This window comes from Pipistrellus kuhlii, unplaced genomic scaffold (genome assembly GCF_014108245.1).
Source record: "Pipistrellus kuhlii isolate mPipKuh1 unplaced genomic scaffold, mPipKuh1.p scaffold_m20_p_11, whole genome shotgun sequence".
Classification (NCBI taxonomy): domain Eukaryota; kingdom Metazoa; phylum Chordata; class Mammalia; order Chiroptera; family Vespertilionidae; genus Pipistrellus; species Pipistrellus kuhlii.
Window position 1 is genome coordinate 19,020,760 of NW_023425416.1, and position 14,218 is coordinate 19,034,977.

The window sequence follows — 14,218 nt, forward strand, 5'->3', positions numbered from 1 at the left end:
AATAGCTGAGATTGCACTTTACTTATCTAGCATCTATAAACACTGAAGCCATGATTCAAAATGTCATATTTTGAAAAAATTCATTTCAGAAATAATCATACTGCAAAAGATTCTTTTAAAACAAAGTTTTTAAACTGTTGCTTACAGTAACCTGTATTTCCCTCAAGCAAATACTAAGAACACCTGGGTGTAGGGGAAACTGCATTTCCTAGGGCTACCCTTCCGATTCCAGCCATTCCCTGTCTGAGATGTGCTACGGCTCTGGCAAAGTAGGTAACTGACGGCAATGGAAAATTCTTGTCTACACAAGCAAAATCCCGGGTGAGGAAGGCTCAAATGACTTCCCTCCTCACTGTAGAAGGAGCCAGGTTTACCTCCATTTGCACATTTATTTTAATATCCTGATCAATAAATGTACTATTATTAGCCACTAGGGAGAGACTGCTTCTAATTTTAATACATTTATGTGTATTGTGTCTGTATGAAAACTCCGACTAAAACCCAAGGTGCTGGGTTATAAAGTATCTGGTAAGTTTTAAATAAGATACTGGTTAAAATTTCAGCAAAAGAAATATAAGTTGGCCATAAAGGTTACTGGGAAACTAGCTTTTTAGAAACAGGTGAGATCCTAAGATTACAAGCTACTGTGTTTCCCTGAAAATAAAACATCCTCCGAAAATAAGACCTACTTATAGGTTTCCTTCTGAGTGAAATATAAGGCACCCCCCCCCCCCGAAAATAAGGCACCCCAGGCTCTGTCTCAGAATGAAAATTAATTTACCGTAAACTGGTCGCTAGGGCCACTCCGACTGGCGTCTAGTAACCAGTGAAAATAGAATGAAGAGAAATCAGCGTGGAAACTTTGTGAAACCTAAACTGCAAGAAGTTGTGACTTGGGTGAAGAATTCATGGGAGAAAATCACTGACAGTTGCATTGCAAATGCACTGCGAGAGGTTACCTTGACAAGAAGTACTCATTTAAAGACAGGGCTATTGCTAAACATGAGAGATTTGGTCCACTGATTCTGAAAGAAATGGAGTCACAAGAAATTCACCAGGAAATTCAGGAATTGGATTGTTATGATGATGTTCCAGAAGATGATGACATGATTGTCATTGAATAAAGAAGTAAATTCTTGATACTGTAGGATTCACAGTTTGTCTGGTTTGTGTTGACAACTACCGTACTACCGTACTGTATACAGGTAATAAATTTCCTTTATTTTCATTAACAATAAATGTGTACCGTATTCTTCTTCATGGAAAAATAAGACATCCCCTGAAAATAAGACTTAGTGCATTTTTGGGAGCAAAAATATAAGACACTGTCTTATTTTTGGGGAAACAGGGTAGGTGATCTTTCAAGTCCTATTTAACTCTATGCATTTAAGGATAATTATTTTGTACTTCTTCACCTCCCCAAAATAAAAAAGACAAATAGGCTCACATCATGGCAGTTTTTGTAGGGAAACAGCACCATGGGGTCTCTGGAATTTATTTAGAATAGGTGTAGGCCATTTTCCACTCCATTGTGTAGCTGTGGATTGTGGGTTTAAGAATTACACAAGAAACCTGCTAAAGTAATCTCATTAACAGCCTACGAGGCTTAATGACTTTATCTTCTGAAGCAATAAAATCCCAGGATTAAAAGATATTTTCTTTTTTAAATCTAATTACTCCTACACCTAGGCAGGAAACCAAAAAGTAAATGGCAGCCACTGCTCTGGCTTTGGCCCAAGAAGTCCAATAATCACTGCTCAAAAAACAATTTCATAAGATATATAAATGTTGAATCACTAGGTTGTACATCTGAAACTAATATAATATTGTAATCAAAAAAGAGAAAAAAGAAAAATGCCAAGAGACTATTCTATGTAATAAAAGTTTAATATGCAAATCGATCAAATGGTGGACTGACTGGTCGCTATAATGTGCACTGACCACCAGAGGGCAGATGCTCAATGCAGGAGCTGCCCCTGGTGATCAGTGTGCTCCCACAGGGGGAGCACCACTCAACCAGAAGCCGGGATCACAGCTGGCCTGCGCAGTGGCAGTGGCGGGAGCCTCCTGCCTCCATGGCAGCACTAAGGATGTCTGACTGCCGAAGGGGCCTAAGCTGTCAGTCGGACATTCCCCGAGGGCTCCTGGACTGTAAGAGGGCACAGGTTGGGCTGAGGGACACCCTCGGCCCCCAGTGCGTGAATTTCAGGCACTGGGCCTCCAGTGACTAATAAACCTGTTCAAACTCATCCTTCACCTCATTTTAGAAGTTCTGCCATTTGGCAAGGAGTACTTTATCAAGTTTTAAATCTCCATTCTGCTGGTTAGATGCCCTGCATTTACCACTTAAAAGTCTTAAATGGCTCAGATAGTTGTGGGAACTAATGAATAACCCCACATTCAACCAAATCAAATTCAAGATTTTTAATACCTGAATCATATCACCCTTTCTGCCTCTTCAAGTTGAAATACCACAATCTTTCTAGTGCCAAGTCAAGCCCTTCACTCTCTGACCACCTTAATTACTCTTTTTTTAGACCAGCTTTTACTGCCAGATGTTTCTGGGTCAGCCTGTAAACCAGGGGTGTATAAGACCAAACCAAGCTCTTCCAAGACTGGACAGGCTCACCCCCTCCCCAGCAGTGACACCAAAGAGATACTGTTGCTTCCATCACTGTGAGTTTGCCAGTTAACCAATACTTTGCTGATGAGATGGGTAGTGATATTAAGGAATGCTATGTTTTAAAAATGTTTTTAATTTTTTAGAGAGAGAAAGGGTAAGGGAGAGAGAGAGAGAAACATTGATGTGAGAGAACATCGATGAGAAAGAACATCTATTAGCTGCCTCCTACACACCCCTCATGGGGGATTGAGCCTGGGCATGCGCCCTGACTGGGAATTGAAGCAGCAACCTCTTGGTGCATTGGTCAATACTCAACCACTAAGCCACACCAGCTGGGCGAGGAATGCTATTTTTTAGTATTATAATATATAAATAAAATATGCAAACATTTGGATGTCAATAAAACAATATTTTCCAAATAACCAACAAATGATGTTATAAATTCACAGATAAAAAGTGCCTGACAAGAGGATTTTAATGTAATTAAAGTACAAAAACTTCATTAATATATTTTCAAATTCTATTGTAATTAACATTTCTGAAATAACTTGGTGTTGTATCAAAGAATATCCAAGTTATCTAAAACATTTATTGAAACACTCTTCCTCTTTTCAATAACCTATCTCACAGACTGGATATTTTTCATATACTTTAAGCAAAATAACACAGGATGACAGTTTAAATGCAGAAGCTAGTATCAGAATTGAGATGTCTTTTATTAAGCAAGACATTAGGGAGATCTGCAGAAAACAGAAAAGAATGCCATTATTCTCACTACATCTTAAAAATCAGACTTGAGAAATACTTTACACAAAAATTAATCAATTTTAAGTGAACACAATGTGTTTTTTAAAAAATGTATGGTCATTTAACTCCCAACACACTCACAAAACCAAAGATTTAAATCACCCAAAGAGTTCTTCATGACCCTTTGAAACCAGTCCTCTCTCTTCTTCCCACCCACAGCCCCTGGCAGTACCAAACTGCTCTGTTCTATCGTTTTGCCTTCTCTAGACTTTATATAAGTGGAATCATTCAGTATTCTCCATTTTAATTTGGTTTTCTCTTAGCATAATGTTTCTGAGATACATCCATGTATAAGGGGTTAATTCTTTTATATGGATGTACCACAATGTTTATGAACATGTAGGTTGTTTTCATTTTAGGATAATATGAATAAACTGCTATAACATTTGTCTATAATACTCAACTGTTCATTTACAACTGATAATTTTTTTGTAAATTATATCTCAATAAATATGACTGTAAAAATCTGTATAGACATATGCTTTCATTTGTTTTGGGTAAATAACTAGGAATAGAATGTATGATAGGTATATGTTTGTCTTTATAACAAACTGCTAAACCTTTTACCTAAGTGAATGTATCATTTTGCATTATCACCAGCAATGTATGAGAGTTCCATTTGCTATACATCCTGTCAGCACTTACTATTATCCTCTTTCAATTAAAATAAGTGTGTAGTATTATAGCATTATTTCACTGTCATTTTAATTTATATTTTCCTAAAAACTAATGACTAGTAAAACCAACTATTTGGTTATTTGGTGTTTGAGTATCTCGTTTGCTGAAGAATCTGTTTAAATCTTTGCCTTTTTAAAAAATATGGCATACGGCAGAAACCAGTTTGGCTCAGTGGATAGCACATTGGCCTGAGGATTGAAAGGTCCCAGGTTCCATTCCGGTCAAGGGCATATACCTTGGTTGCGGGCACATCCCCAATAGGGGTGTGCAGGAGGCAGCTGATCCTTTTTCTCTCATCGATGTTTCTCTCTATCCCTCCCCTTTCCTCTCTGTAAAAAATCAATAAAATATATTTTTAAAAAAATAAAAAAAAACCTCTTCTCTTTTCTAATACAAGTATTTCACATTATACATTTCCCTCTAAGCTCTACTTTAGCTGCATTCCACATTGATATGAAGTATTTTCATTCAGTTTTATATAGCTTAATCTGTTTTTACTTCATCTAGTGTATATTTCAATTCAGGTATATTTATCATAAAATGAATTGCATTTGAGTTTTTTTATATCATCCATTTCTCACCTCAGCAGGACCCCACTTAATTCTTCCTTCTTGACATATGGAACATATTTATACATGCTGTTTTAACATTTCTGTCAACTAGTCTCATCATCTGTCATTCCTGGGTTTGGTTTTATTAATTAAAATTTCTCCTTTCCATGAATCTTATTTTTCTGCTTCTTTGAATTCCTGGTAATTTCAATAGGATAATACTATCAATTTTATTCTCTTGGTTGCTAATTTTGTTCTTTCCTTAAATTGTATTACATTTTGTCCTGAAGAATATCAAGCTACTTGGAAATAACTGAGTAATTTCAAGGCTTGTTTTCAATATTTAATAGGGCAGATTATGAAGATAATAAGAAGACAAGCCACAGACCAGGAAAAAATATTTGCAAAAGATATATCTGATAAAAGACTGTTATCCAAAATACACAAAGAACTTCCAAAACTCAAGAAAATGAATGACCTAATTTAAAAAATGGGCCAGTCCTGGCCAGTTTTGCTCAGTGGATAGAGTGTTGGCCTGTGGACAAAAGGGTCCCAAGTTCGATTCTGGTCAAGGGCACATGCCTTGGTTGCAGCACATCCCCAGTAGGGAATGTGCAGGAGGCAGCTGGTCGATGTTTCTCTCTCATCGATGTTTCTAACTCTCTATCCTTCTCCCTTCCTCTCTGTAAAAATCAATAATATATATTTTTTAAAAATGGGCCCAAGATCTGAACAGACACTTCCTGGAAAAAGATATATAAATGCAAATAACCATATGAAAAAATGCTCAACATCATATATCAGTACATAATTGTATTAGAATGGCAAAAACCCAAATGCAGGTATGGATGAGAAGCAACAGTAACTCTTATTCTTTGCTAGTGGGAATGCAAAATGGTATAGAGATTTAAAATACAAATTCTTACAAAACTAAAGATACCTTATGATCTAGCACTCACATGCCTTAGGATAAATATTTGTATTTATCCAAATATATTTAAACATGTTCACACAAAAACCTGCACAAGAACGTAAGGAACTTTTTAAATAACTGCCAAAAGAAGCAATAGGTAAGTTGATCATTAAGTATTAGGTAAATTGATAAACTATAGTACATCCAGAAAATGGAATATTGTTTAAAGCTAAAAAGAAATGAGCTATCAAGTCAGAAAAAGATAGAGAAACCTGAAATGCATATTACTGAGAAAGAAGACAATTTGAAAAGACCGTATACTGTATAATTTCAATTATATTACATTTTGGAAAATAAAAAACTATAAAGACATTGAAAAGGTAAGTGGTTGTCAGGGGCTAGGAAGGAGGGATCAATGAATAAATAAAGCAGTGAGTATTCTGTATGATAAGATAATAACAGATACATGTCATCATATATTTGTTAAAGCCCATAGAATATATTCCACCAGGAGTGACCTACTGTAAACTATGCACTTTGTGATAAGGACGTGTCAGTGTCACAGATGCACCATCTCCCCTGCCATCTGTGGAGGGATGTTATGGTAGGAGAGACGGTGCATCTGTGCACCAGGGGAGATATAGGAACTCGCTGCATTTCCCCCTCAATAGTGCGTTTTTACTCTAAAACGTAAAGTCTATTAAAAAAAAAATTTAGTACAACCATTAGTGAAAAGAGGAAATTAGTACAACCATAAGTGTAAAGAGGACAACAAATAACTGCCCAAAGGCCAAATCCAATCTATGGCATATTTTTGTATGGCTCTCTAGCTGAGAATGCTTTTTATAACTTTATAAAGATGTGTTAACAAATAGAACATTTGACAAAGACCAGATATAGCCTGCACAGCCTAAAATACTTATTATCTGGCCCTAAAGTAGATTAGGTTAGCCCAGCTGCTGAAGGAATAATATCTTTCTGAGGATGCTGTCTGATATCCCCAAATATTGTGAGGTGTGTGCGTTGTTGTGTTTTTTCTGTACTAGGGCTTGTGATGAATTCAGATTGTTCCAGACCCTGTGTGAACTCCAGAAACTGTTCTGTAGCTAATCCCTTCAGTTAGCCCTTTCCTAGCCTCAGGCACAAATTGCTAGGCAGCCAAAAGCTTAACAGGGTCTTCTATGTATCATATAGAGCTCTCCTCTCTCTGAGGTTCTCTCTTCTCTGGTAAGCTGTCCCACAAATTCTAGCCACCTTGGCCTCCCACAACTTTCATTGCCGGTTTACCTACTCAGTGATCCACCAGATAATTTTGGGGTTCTCCTTACCCAAAGCCTAAAACTGCCACTAGGCAGTAACCTCTGGAACTGGAGAGCTCTCCAATTTGTTTTCTTTCCTTCAGGAATCACATGGCTGTGCTACTTTCCCCCAGCATCTAAAAAAACCCACTGTTTCATACATTTAATCTGGTTTTCTAGTTTATTAATGAAGGAAAGTAAATATAGTCTCTGTTATGCTATCTGGGCTAGTAGAAAATTCCATTTATTTTGATTTTTGTTTTGTTTTGTTTTGGGAACATTATTTTCTATCAGGTTATGTTAATGTGTAAATGGATTTGTTATTTTTTAAAAAGTTAATAAATAATTTTGAAATTTCTTGGTTTTAATTTTCCTTTGATCCATGAGTTATTTGGAAGTGTGTTGCTTAGTTTCCAAATATTTGGCAGATTTCCAGGAGGCTTTGTTACTGATTTCCAACTTAATTCTATTGTGGTCATGTTACAGTAGGCAGCTTGTTAGACATTAACAAAAAGGAAGGGAGCAAACGGAACCAGACACCTGATCAAGCCAGATTAACTAGAAAAGGACAGTTTCACTCACTCCAGGCAGAAACTTTTCAGTCACCCCAGGAGCAACCTGCACCATTCCAGCTGGTTGAGCAGGGAAGGAGAAAGAATGAGTGCATGAGTATTAGAAACCAAAATGGCAACCATAAAGGGGGAGGGGACTAGCCTGGGGAAGTCTGGGGGGGAACATCTAATAGGGTAAGGACACAAAAACCAGAAGATCCAGGAAAGAGATTGGATGGGGAGGGCATGGGCACTGCCTAGGAAAAAATCAGGAAAGGGATTGAAGGCTGAAGAGTTAAAAAGAAAGGCTGCTCTTTTCTGAGCTCAAGGAAATATATAGAAGCTAGACAAAAAATTCAGCGTGCGTGCCCTCCTTGGAGCACACTCATGCTGTTCTTTTGGGCACGTACTTTTTGCCTTCTTTTCTCTTAAACTCTGAGGATCCCCACCAGACTTACCACCAGGGAAGCAGCAAGCAGTGGCAGAGGACTCTCCTTTTGCCTCTGTTCATGAGGCCGCTACTATAGCCAATCTGCTCTAGGCCTCTCCAAGGGTGTACGACCTCGCTCACTCTAATAAATCTTGCCGCTTAAATTCCTCCTATGTGCTAGTCTTAAATTCTTTTCCTAAAACACCTCAGAAAAATCCTATTTCCAGACCCATCGGGTCCTGGTCCTTCTTCTGTAACAGTCAGAAAAATACTTTGTATGCTGACTGAATACACAAGTGAACCTTCTGCAGATTCCTAGGGTGCCCCCCCTCTGCCCCTCCAGCTCTTCTCTCCTTCTTCTTCTTCTCTTCCCCCACTCCACCATCCTCCCTCTTTAAAATAAAATTTAAAAAAACAATAAAAAACTACATGCATGTAAAACATTAATTAAAATGTTTAAAAGAAATCAATAGTATATTTAGAGCCAAACACTAAATCAAAATGTATGACTACATAATAAGAACTTAAGCTTTAGAAGAGCCTGACAGTTGTGTGTTTTTGTTTTGTTTTTTAAAGTATATACTGAGGGCTAAACCAATTAGTTTATAAATATATATTTTATTGATTTTTTTACAGAGAGGAAGAGAGAGAGGGATAGAGAGTTAGAAACATCGATGAGAGAGAATCAACGACCAGCTGCCTCTTGCACACCCCCTACTGGGGATGTGCCCGCAACCAAGGTACATGCCCTTGACCAGAATCAAACCCGGGACCTTTCAGTCCGCAGGCGGATGCTCTATCCACTGAGCCAAACCGGTTTCGGCTAAACCAATTAGTTTAACATGATCTATTTAGTAAAGTTTTTTTTTTTTTTTTTTTAAGATATTTTTAGATATTTAGATATCTATTTTTAGATATTTAATAGTGGGCAATAGATATTTGTATATTGTCTTGCCTGCATCAAATCCACTTCTTTCTTAGTGAGGCATATTTGTTAGATACCGCTCTTTTAGTGATTTAAATTACTTTCTCTTCACATAAATTTTCTGTTTTCCTTATTGTTACAGGCCTTAATTTTGCCAAATCAGTCAGCACTTGGTTGTCTCTACCTCTTGTCTCAAGAAAAATCACTTTGGCTTTCCAAAAGTTGATTTAAAAAAAAAAAATCGCCAAATCCGGTTTGGCTCAGTGGATAGAAACTGAAGGGTCCCACGTTTGATTCCAGTCAAGGGCATGTACATTGATTGCGGGCACATCTCCGGTGGGTGGTGTGCAGGAGGCAGCTGGTCGATGTTTCTCTCTCATTGATGTTTCTCCTAGCTCTCTATTCCTTTCCCTTCCTCTCTGTAAAAAATCAATAAAATATATTTTTATCTTTCTAGCAACAGAGAAATGACTTTTGTTGTTCAGCACAGGTCATCACACCTACATCTAGTGTCTGTGTACTACTGCATCCTCCCTCCCCAAATAGATCACTACTGAATCTGTCCCTTCAAAACTTAAGAACTGAAAAAAGAAGACAACATTCTCTTAGCACAACCAAAACACTGTATGTGTGGTATACTCATTCAACCACTATTAACTATCTACTGTTTGCCAACCACTTAAAGTTAAGCTAAAAACAAACCAATCAAACAAAGGATAACAGCTTCCTAACAGATAAAACAGTAATGTGTTAGCTATAGGAAAGATATACACAAAGTCCATTTAAGAAAAAGGAAATGATAAAGTTAAGAAGTTGTTAATGCCTAATAAAATGAAAACTCTTTTTTGGCACAAATTTGCAAGCTATTAGTGCTGAAATTCTTTACAGTATTGTCATTGGGTGGCTTGAGGACAGGAAAGTCAGAAATGTTTCCATTTTGATCATATTTTCTTCTCACAAGATGCTTTGAGAGCAACTAATTAATATTTGCAAAGTGAGCCGGCACCAGTTTGGCTCAGTGGTAGAGCGTTGGTCTGCGGACTGAGAGGTCCCAGGTTCGATCCTGGTCAAGGGCATGTACTTTGGTTGCGGGCACATCCCCAGTAAGGGGGTTGCAAGAGGCAGCTGGTCAATGATTCTCTCTCATTGATGTTTCTAGCTCTCTATCTCTCTCTCTTCCTCTCTGTGAAAAATCAATAAAATATATTTAAAAATATATATATCGATATTTGCAAAGTGCTTAGTGATAAGCTTGAAGTAGAATGCTAGTTACAAATGAAAAAGCAGGCACATTGACTTATAAAAAAGTCCCTGTCTGAGTAAGCACAACTAAAATTCAGTCTCTTAAGTAATATTAACAAGATAAGTGTGTACCAAACATTAATATAAAAAATTTATTTTAAAACTTTAAGTTAAAAACTGAAACCCAAATTCTTTAAATAGAGAAAACCTCCTACAACTTACGGTATTTACTATGGATTTCGTCTATTTCCTTTTCTGTGTGGTCCTTTGTAAAAACCATTACCTAAAATAATAAAAAAATTCCTCATTAAAAATTCATTAAATGACAAAAATAGAAACCAGTACTATAAACTTTAAAATCTCAAATGTGGATGTTTAAATAGAATAAAATAATCACTGATTTCTGTTTCACATAGACCTAGGAAAAGTAACTCCTGAGTATTTTCTTTGAATATAATTAATTTATATTTTACTCATTACTTATTTCTCATTCATGTAGAAAATGCAACATGAATTTCATTAGAATGCATAAAGTATTAATACAATAATTTACTTTCCTTTTTTCGATAGGTAATTTTTTCACATTCATTAATACAACAAACCACAAAACACTTGAAACTACAAAACTGGAGACATTTAGCAAATCATTAATAAGGCAGATTTTCTTGTTTGCCTTCTATCTTTCCCAGCCTAACTTCCCCAAATCTATTAGAAATGTAACATATAGGAAAAATACAAGAAATATTACATTTATAGTTCTTTTTCACATCTGAGACTTAAATAACCAAAAGTGTACTTACATGACTCACTACCATCTCCATCTTACAGTTCACACTCAGTAATAAAGTTAATGCAAATCTCATTTTTTCCTACTACTGCTTATAAGCTCACTCCCCGCTACAAACACATTATGGATGGTCTGGGGGAGAAAAGTCTACGTGGGAGAGCTCAAAACACTGCCTTGACATCCTTTCCTCAAGTTTTGGGTCATCATGCTAGAGAAAAGCAATAGTGAAACATTTTAGGTTTCTAATTCCCTCAATAAGCTCAACAGATATTCTATAAACTCCTACAATTATTTAATTTCTCAATCGGGACAATCATGGAATTGCAGAATGCCAGAGCTAAAAGGGGATCTTAGAGATCATAGAGTTCAATCCCAAAATTTTACAGATGAAGATGGTAAGGGCACCAGAGGTTAATAGCTTATCAGATACAATGAGCAGAGAAAGGGCCGATATAAAGGCTCCCGGGTATGTAGACATATGCTTTCTCTACGGACTATAACCCATTAATAAACTCTAGATTGCATTCTGTGCCAGAAGACTGCTAAATATGATAGAGTTTTGTGTTAAAAATGAGCTGCAGGTAAATCATAATATATTAAGTGGAAATGTGTTCTAGTACATTCTGGCTTGCTTTAATGTCAGGAGAGTATTCAACTTTCCTTTATTTCTACACCGATAATGAAATAGACCATAACATACTCTTTCACTGAGTTTACTAGCTTCAAGACGCATCCTAGTCTTCTCCATATTTTCAAGTTCTTGAACTATTTCAGCAGCTGTTAAAATATAAACACATATAGCCAATATTAATTATGTCTCTCCGCCCCTCCCTCTCTCTTCCCCTCTCATTTTCATTCTCCCTAAATATCAATGAAAAAAATACCCTCAGGTGAGCATTAACAACAACAAAATAAACAAGCCAATAGTAAAAATAAGATATGATTAAAATACTGAATCCAAAAGACAGCAAAAAAGGGTGAAAGAAACAAAAAATATGTAAACAAACATTTGGCAATATGTTAAGGTTAAAATCAACTGTATATAATTACAATACATTAAATGTAAATGTCTAAAAGTACCAATAAGAGACAGAGAATGAAGATCAGATAAAAAGAGAAAGGCCACACTATATGCTTTCAACAGAGAACTCATCCTATATAATAAAAGCCTAATATGCAAATTGACCAAACAGCAGAACAACCAGTCAGCAGGGGAGCATGGCCAGAGAGTGGAAGGCGCCAAGCCAGCCAAGGTAGGTGCCCACAGGCAGAGGGAAGGAATGGCAATCAGGGATCAGCGGCCACCAGTGGTGGCAGAGGGGCAATTGGGGGGGGTGCCAGCCACTCAACAGCCAGCCACTCACCAGCCAACCACACTGTTCCCTGATCGGCCCACCAGTCACCTCCTGCAGAGGAAGGCCCGTGGAGAGCAGGTCTAAGCTGTCAGTTGGACATCCCCCAAGAGCTCCTGGACTGCGAGGGGGTACAGGCCAGGCCAGGCTGAGGGACTACTGGCCCCCCCCCCCCGCCCCTGAACCCAAGTGCACAGGGCCTCTAGTTTTAAATGAAAGGCATAGATAGGTCAAAATAAAGTATGGAAAGAGATATATCATAAAAATACAAATTTTAAAAAACGTGAAATAGCTAAATTAACATGAGGCACAAGAGACTTCAGAACAATGAATGTTAACAGGAATAAAGAGGAAAATTATATGAATGGGTCAATTCACTAGACATAATCTCCAATGTGTTTGCACCTGAAATAGAAATTTAAAATATATAAAACAAGTACTTCTGAATTTAAACAAGATAGACTAGACTCACTCACTGCCTTCTCAGTTCTCATATTCTCCCCCATTATGAATAACCAAACATCCTAAATATAACACAATAATAAGAGAACTCTGAATAGTGGAAGGAGGAAAATGAACTAAGGATCTAATAATTTGAGGAACAGCACCACTATGGGGTCTCTGATTTTTCTTTTATCTTCTATATATCTGAGACTATTCTTTGGTTAAGCATGCAACCCAGAACCACCAACAGGCACAAGGGTGGGAAAAGCCCCAAGAAAACCTGGAGAAAAGCATTCCTTAAACCTGCACAGGATGTCCTGGACACACCCCTAACTAAAAGTATAGAATATGGCAAAAGGTTTGAGAACTGAATCACAGTGTGGAATTCCAGGTTTCAGAGTGTCCTCCAGATAGAATTACAGGATATAGACCAGAATAATACTACATGAGCTCTGAAAACTAAATTGTCATAAGAACCACAGCTCACAAAAGTAGGCCAGGATCTGCACGCTAACCAAAAAACAGGGTGGCTGCCTGCTAAAACAGAATATTTAAATAGGTTCTAGAATCTCATAACATCATACTCAAAATGTCCAGGATACAATATACTAAGAAGCATGAATGAGAAAAGACAATCAACAGATGACAACACTAAAGATGACTCAGAAGTTGGAATTATCTGACAAGAATTTTAAAGCACATCATAAAAATGCTCAACAAGCAACTAGAAACACTCTTAAAACAAAAGCTGACAAAACTATTATTGTATATAATACTTTTATGATAGTCATAGGTATATTATAAAAATACATATTTTAAAAGTTACATTTAAGTTATTAATTTCTTGTACTGAAAGGCCAGGGAGGAGGGAAGAGGGAAGACTGGATAGAGAGTAGTAAAAAAAAAAATTTTTTTTAATCTGGAATTCTTTGTTTTGCAAAGAAGGTATGTTTTGCAGTTGTGTAGTAGTACAGATGGAACAATTGTGAAAGTATTTTAAATGTATTATAGACTTGAATAATTAGTAAATGTCCTGATGCTCCTGGGAAGAAAGATTCTCCCTGTGGAAAAAGAGAAATACAAATAAGGAAGAGAGAAAGTTAATGAAGAATCCTATGAGGTTAGAAGTGTTAGTATGTTCTCTTGGTTTCAAGTGGACTTAAATGTGTGCATACACATGTATGCATATGTTTATGTATGAATACATTCCTGAGTTCCATAGGTTGAAAACACCTAGAAGCAAAGGCAACATATTTTGGTTTGCAAAAAAATAAGCAAAGATCCAAAGGCAAATGGCTGATACTACACACACACACACACACACACACACACACACACTAAAGGCCCGATGCACAAATATTGTGCAAGGGTAGGCCTTCCTTTCCCTGGCTGGTACCAACTTCCCTCTGGCACGGAGGACCTGGGCTTCCCTCACAGCCCTGGCTTCATCCAGAAGGTCGCCCGGAAGGACGTCCGGTCTAATTATATACACACACACACACACACACACACACACACACACACACGAGGCCAGGTGCACAAAATTCGTGCACAGGGCATGGAGAGGGGGTTTGGAGTGTCCCTCAGTCCAGCCTGCACCCTCTCTAATCTCATACC

General features: G+C 37.2%; 1 protein-coding gene across 9 annotated transcripts in view; it reads right to left on the reverse strand.

Moving 5' to 3' along the window:
- Positions 1-14,218, reverse strand: part of RAD18 (RAD18 E3 ubiquitin protein ligase) — an 80,146-nt gene that overhangs the window by 30,858 nt on the left and 35,070 nt on the right. For 8 of the 9 annotated variants that reach the window (XR_006741095.1, XR_006741096.1, XM_036430986.2 and 5 more), the window contains 2 exons: positions 11,506-11,582; positions 10,241-10,301 (listed from right to left, as the gene is read on the reverse strand). The exons of the other annotated variant lie outside the window; for it this stretch is intronic. Coding sequence is in view for 6 of the 8 variants with exons in the window: in XM_036430986.2 (XP_036286879.1) it covers positions 10,241-10,301; positions 11,506-11,582 (138 nt within the window). In the remaining 2 variants the exon portion in view is untranslated. The remainder of the gene's footprint in view (positions 1-10,240; positions 10,302-11,505; positions 11,583-14,218) is intronic. 9 annotated transcript variants of the gene reach the window in all.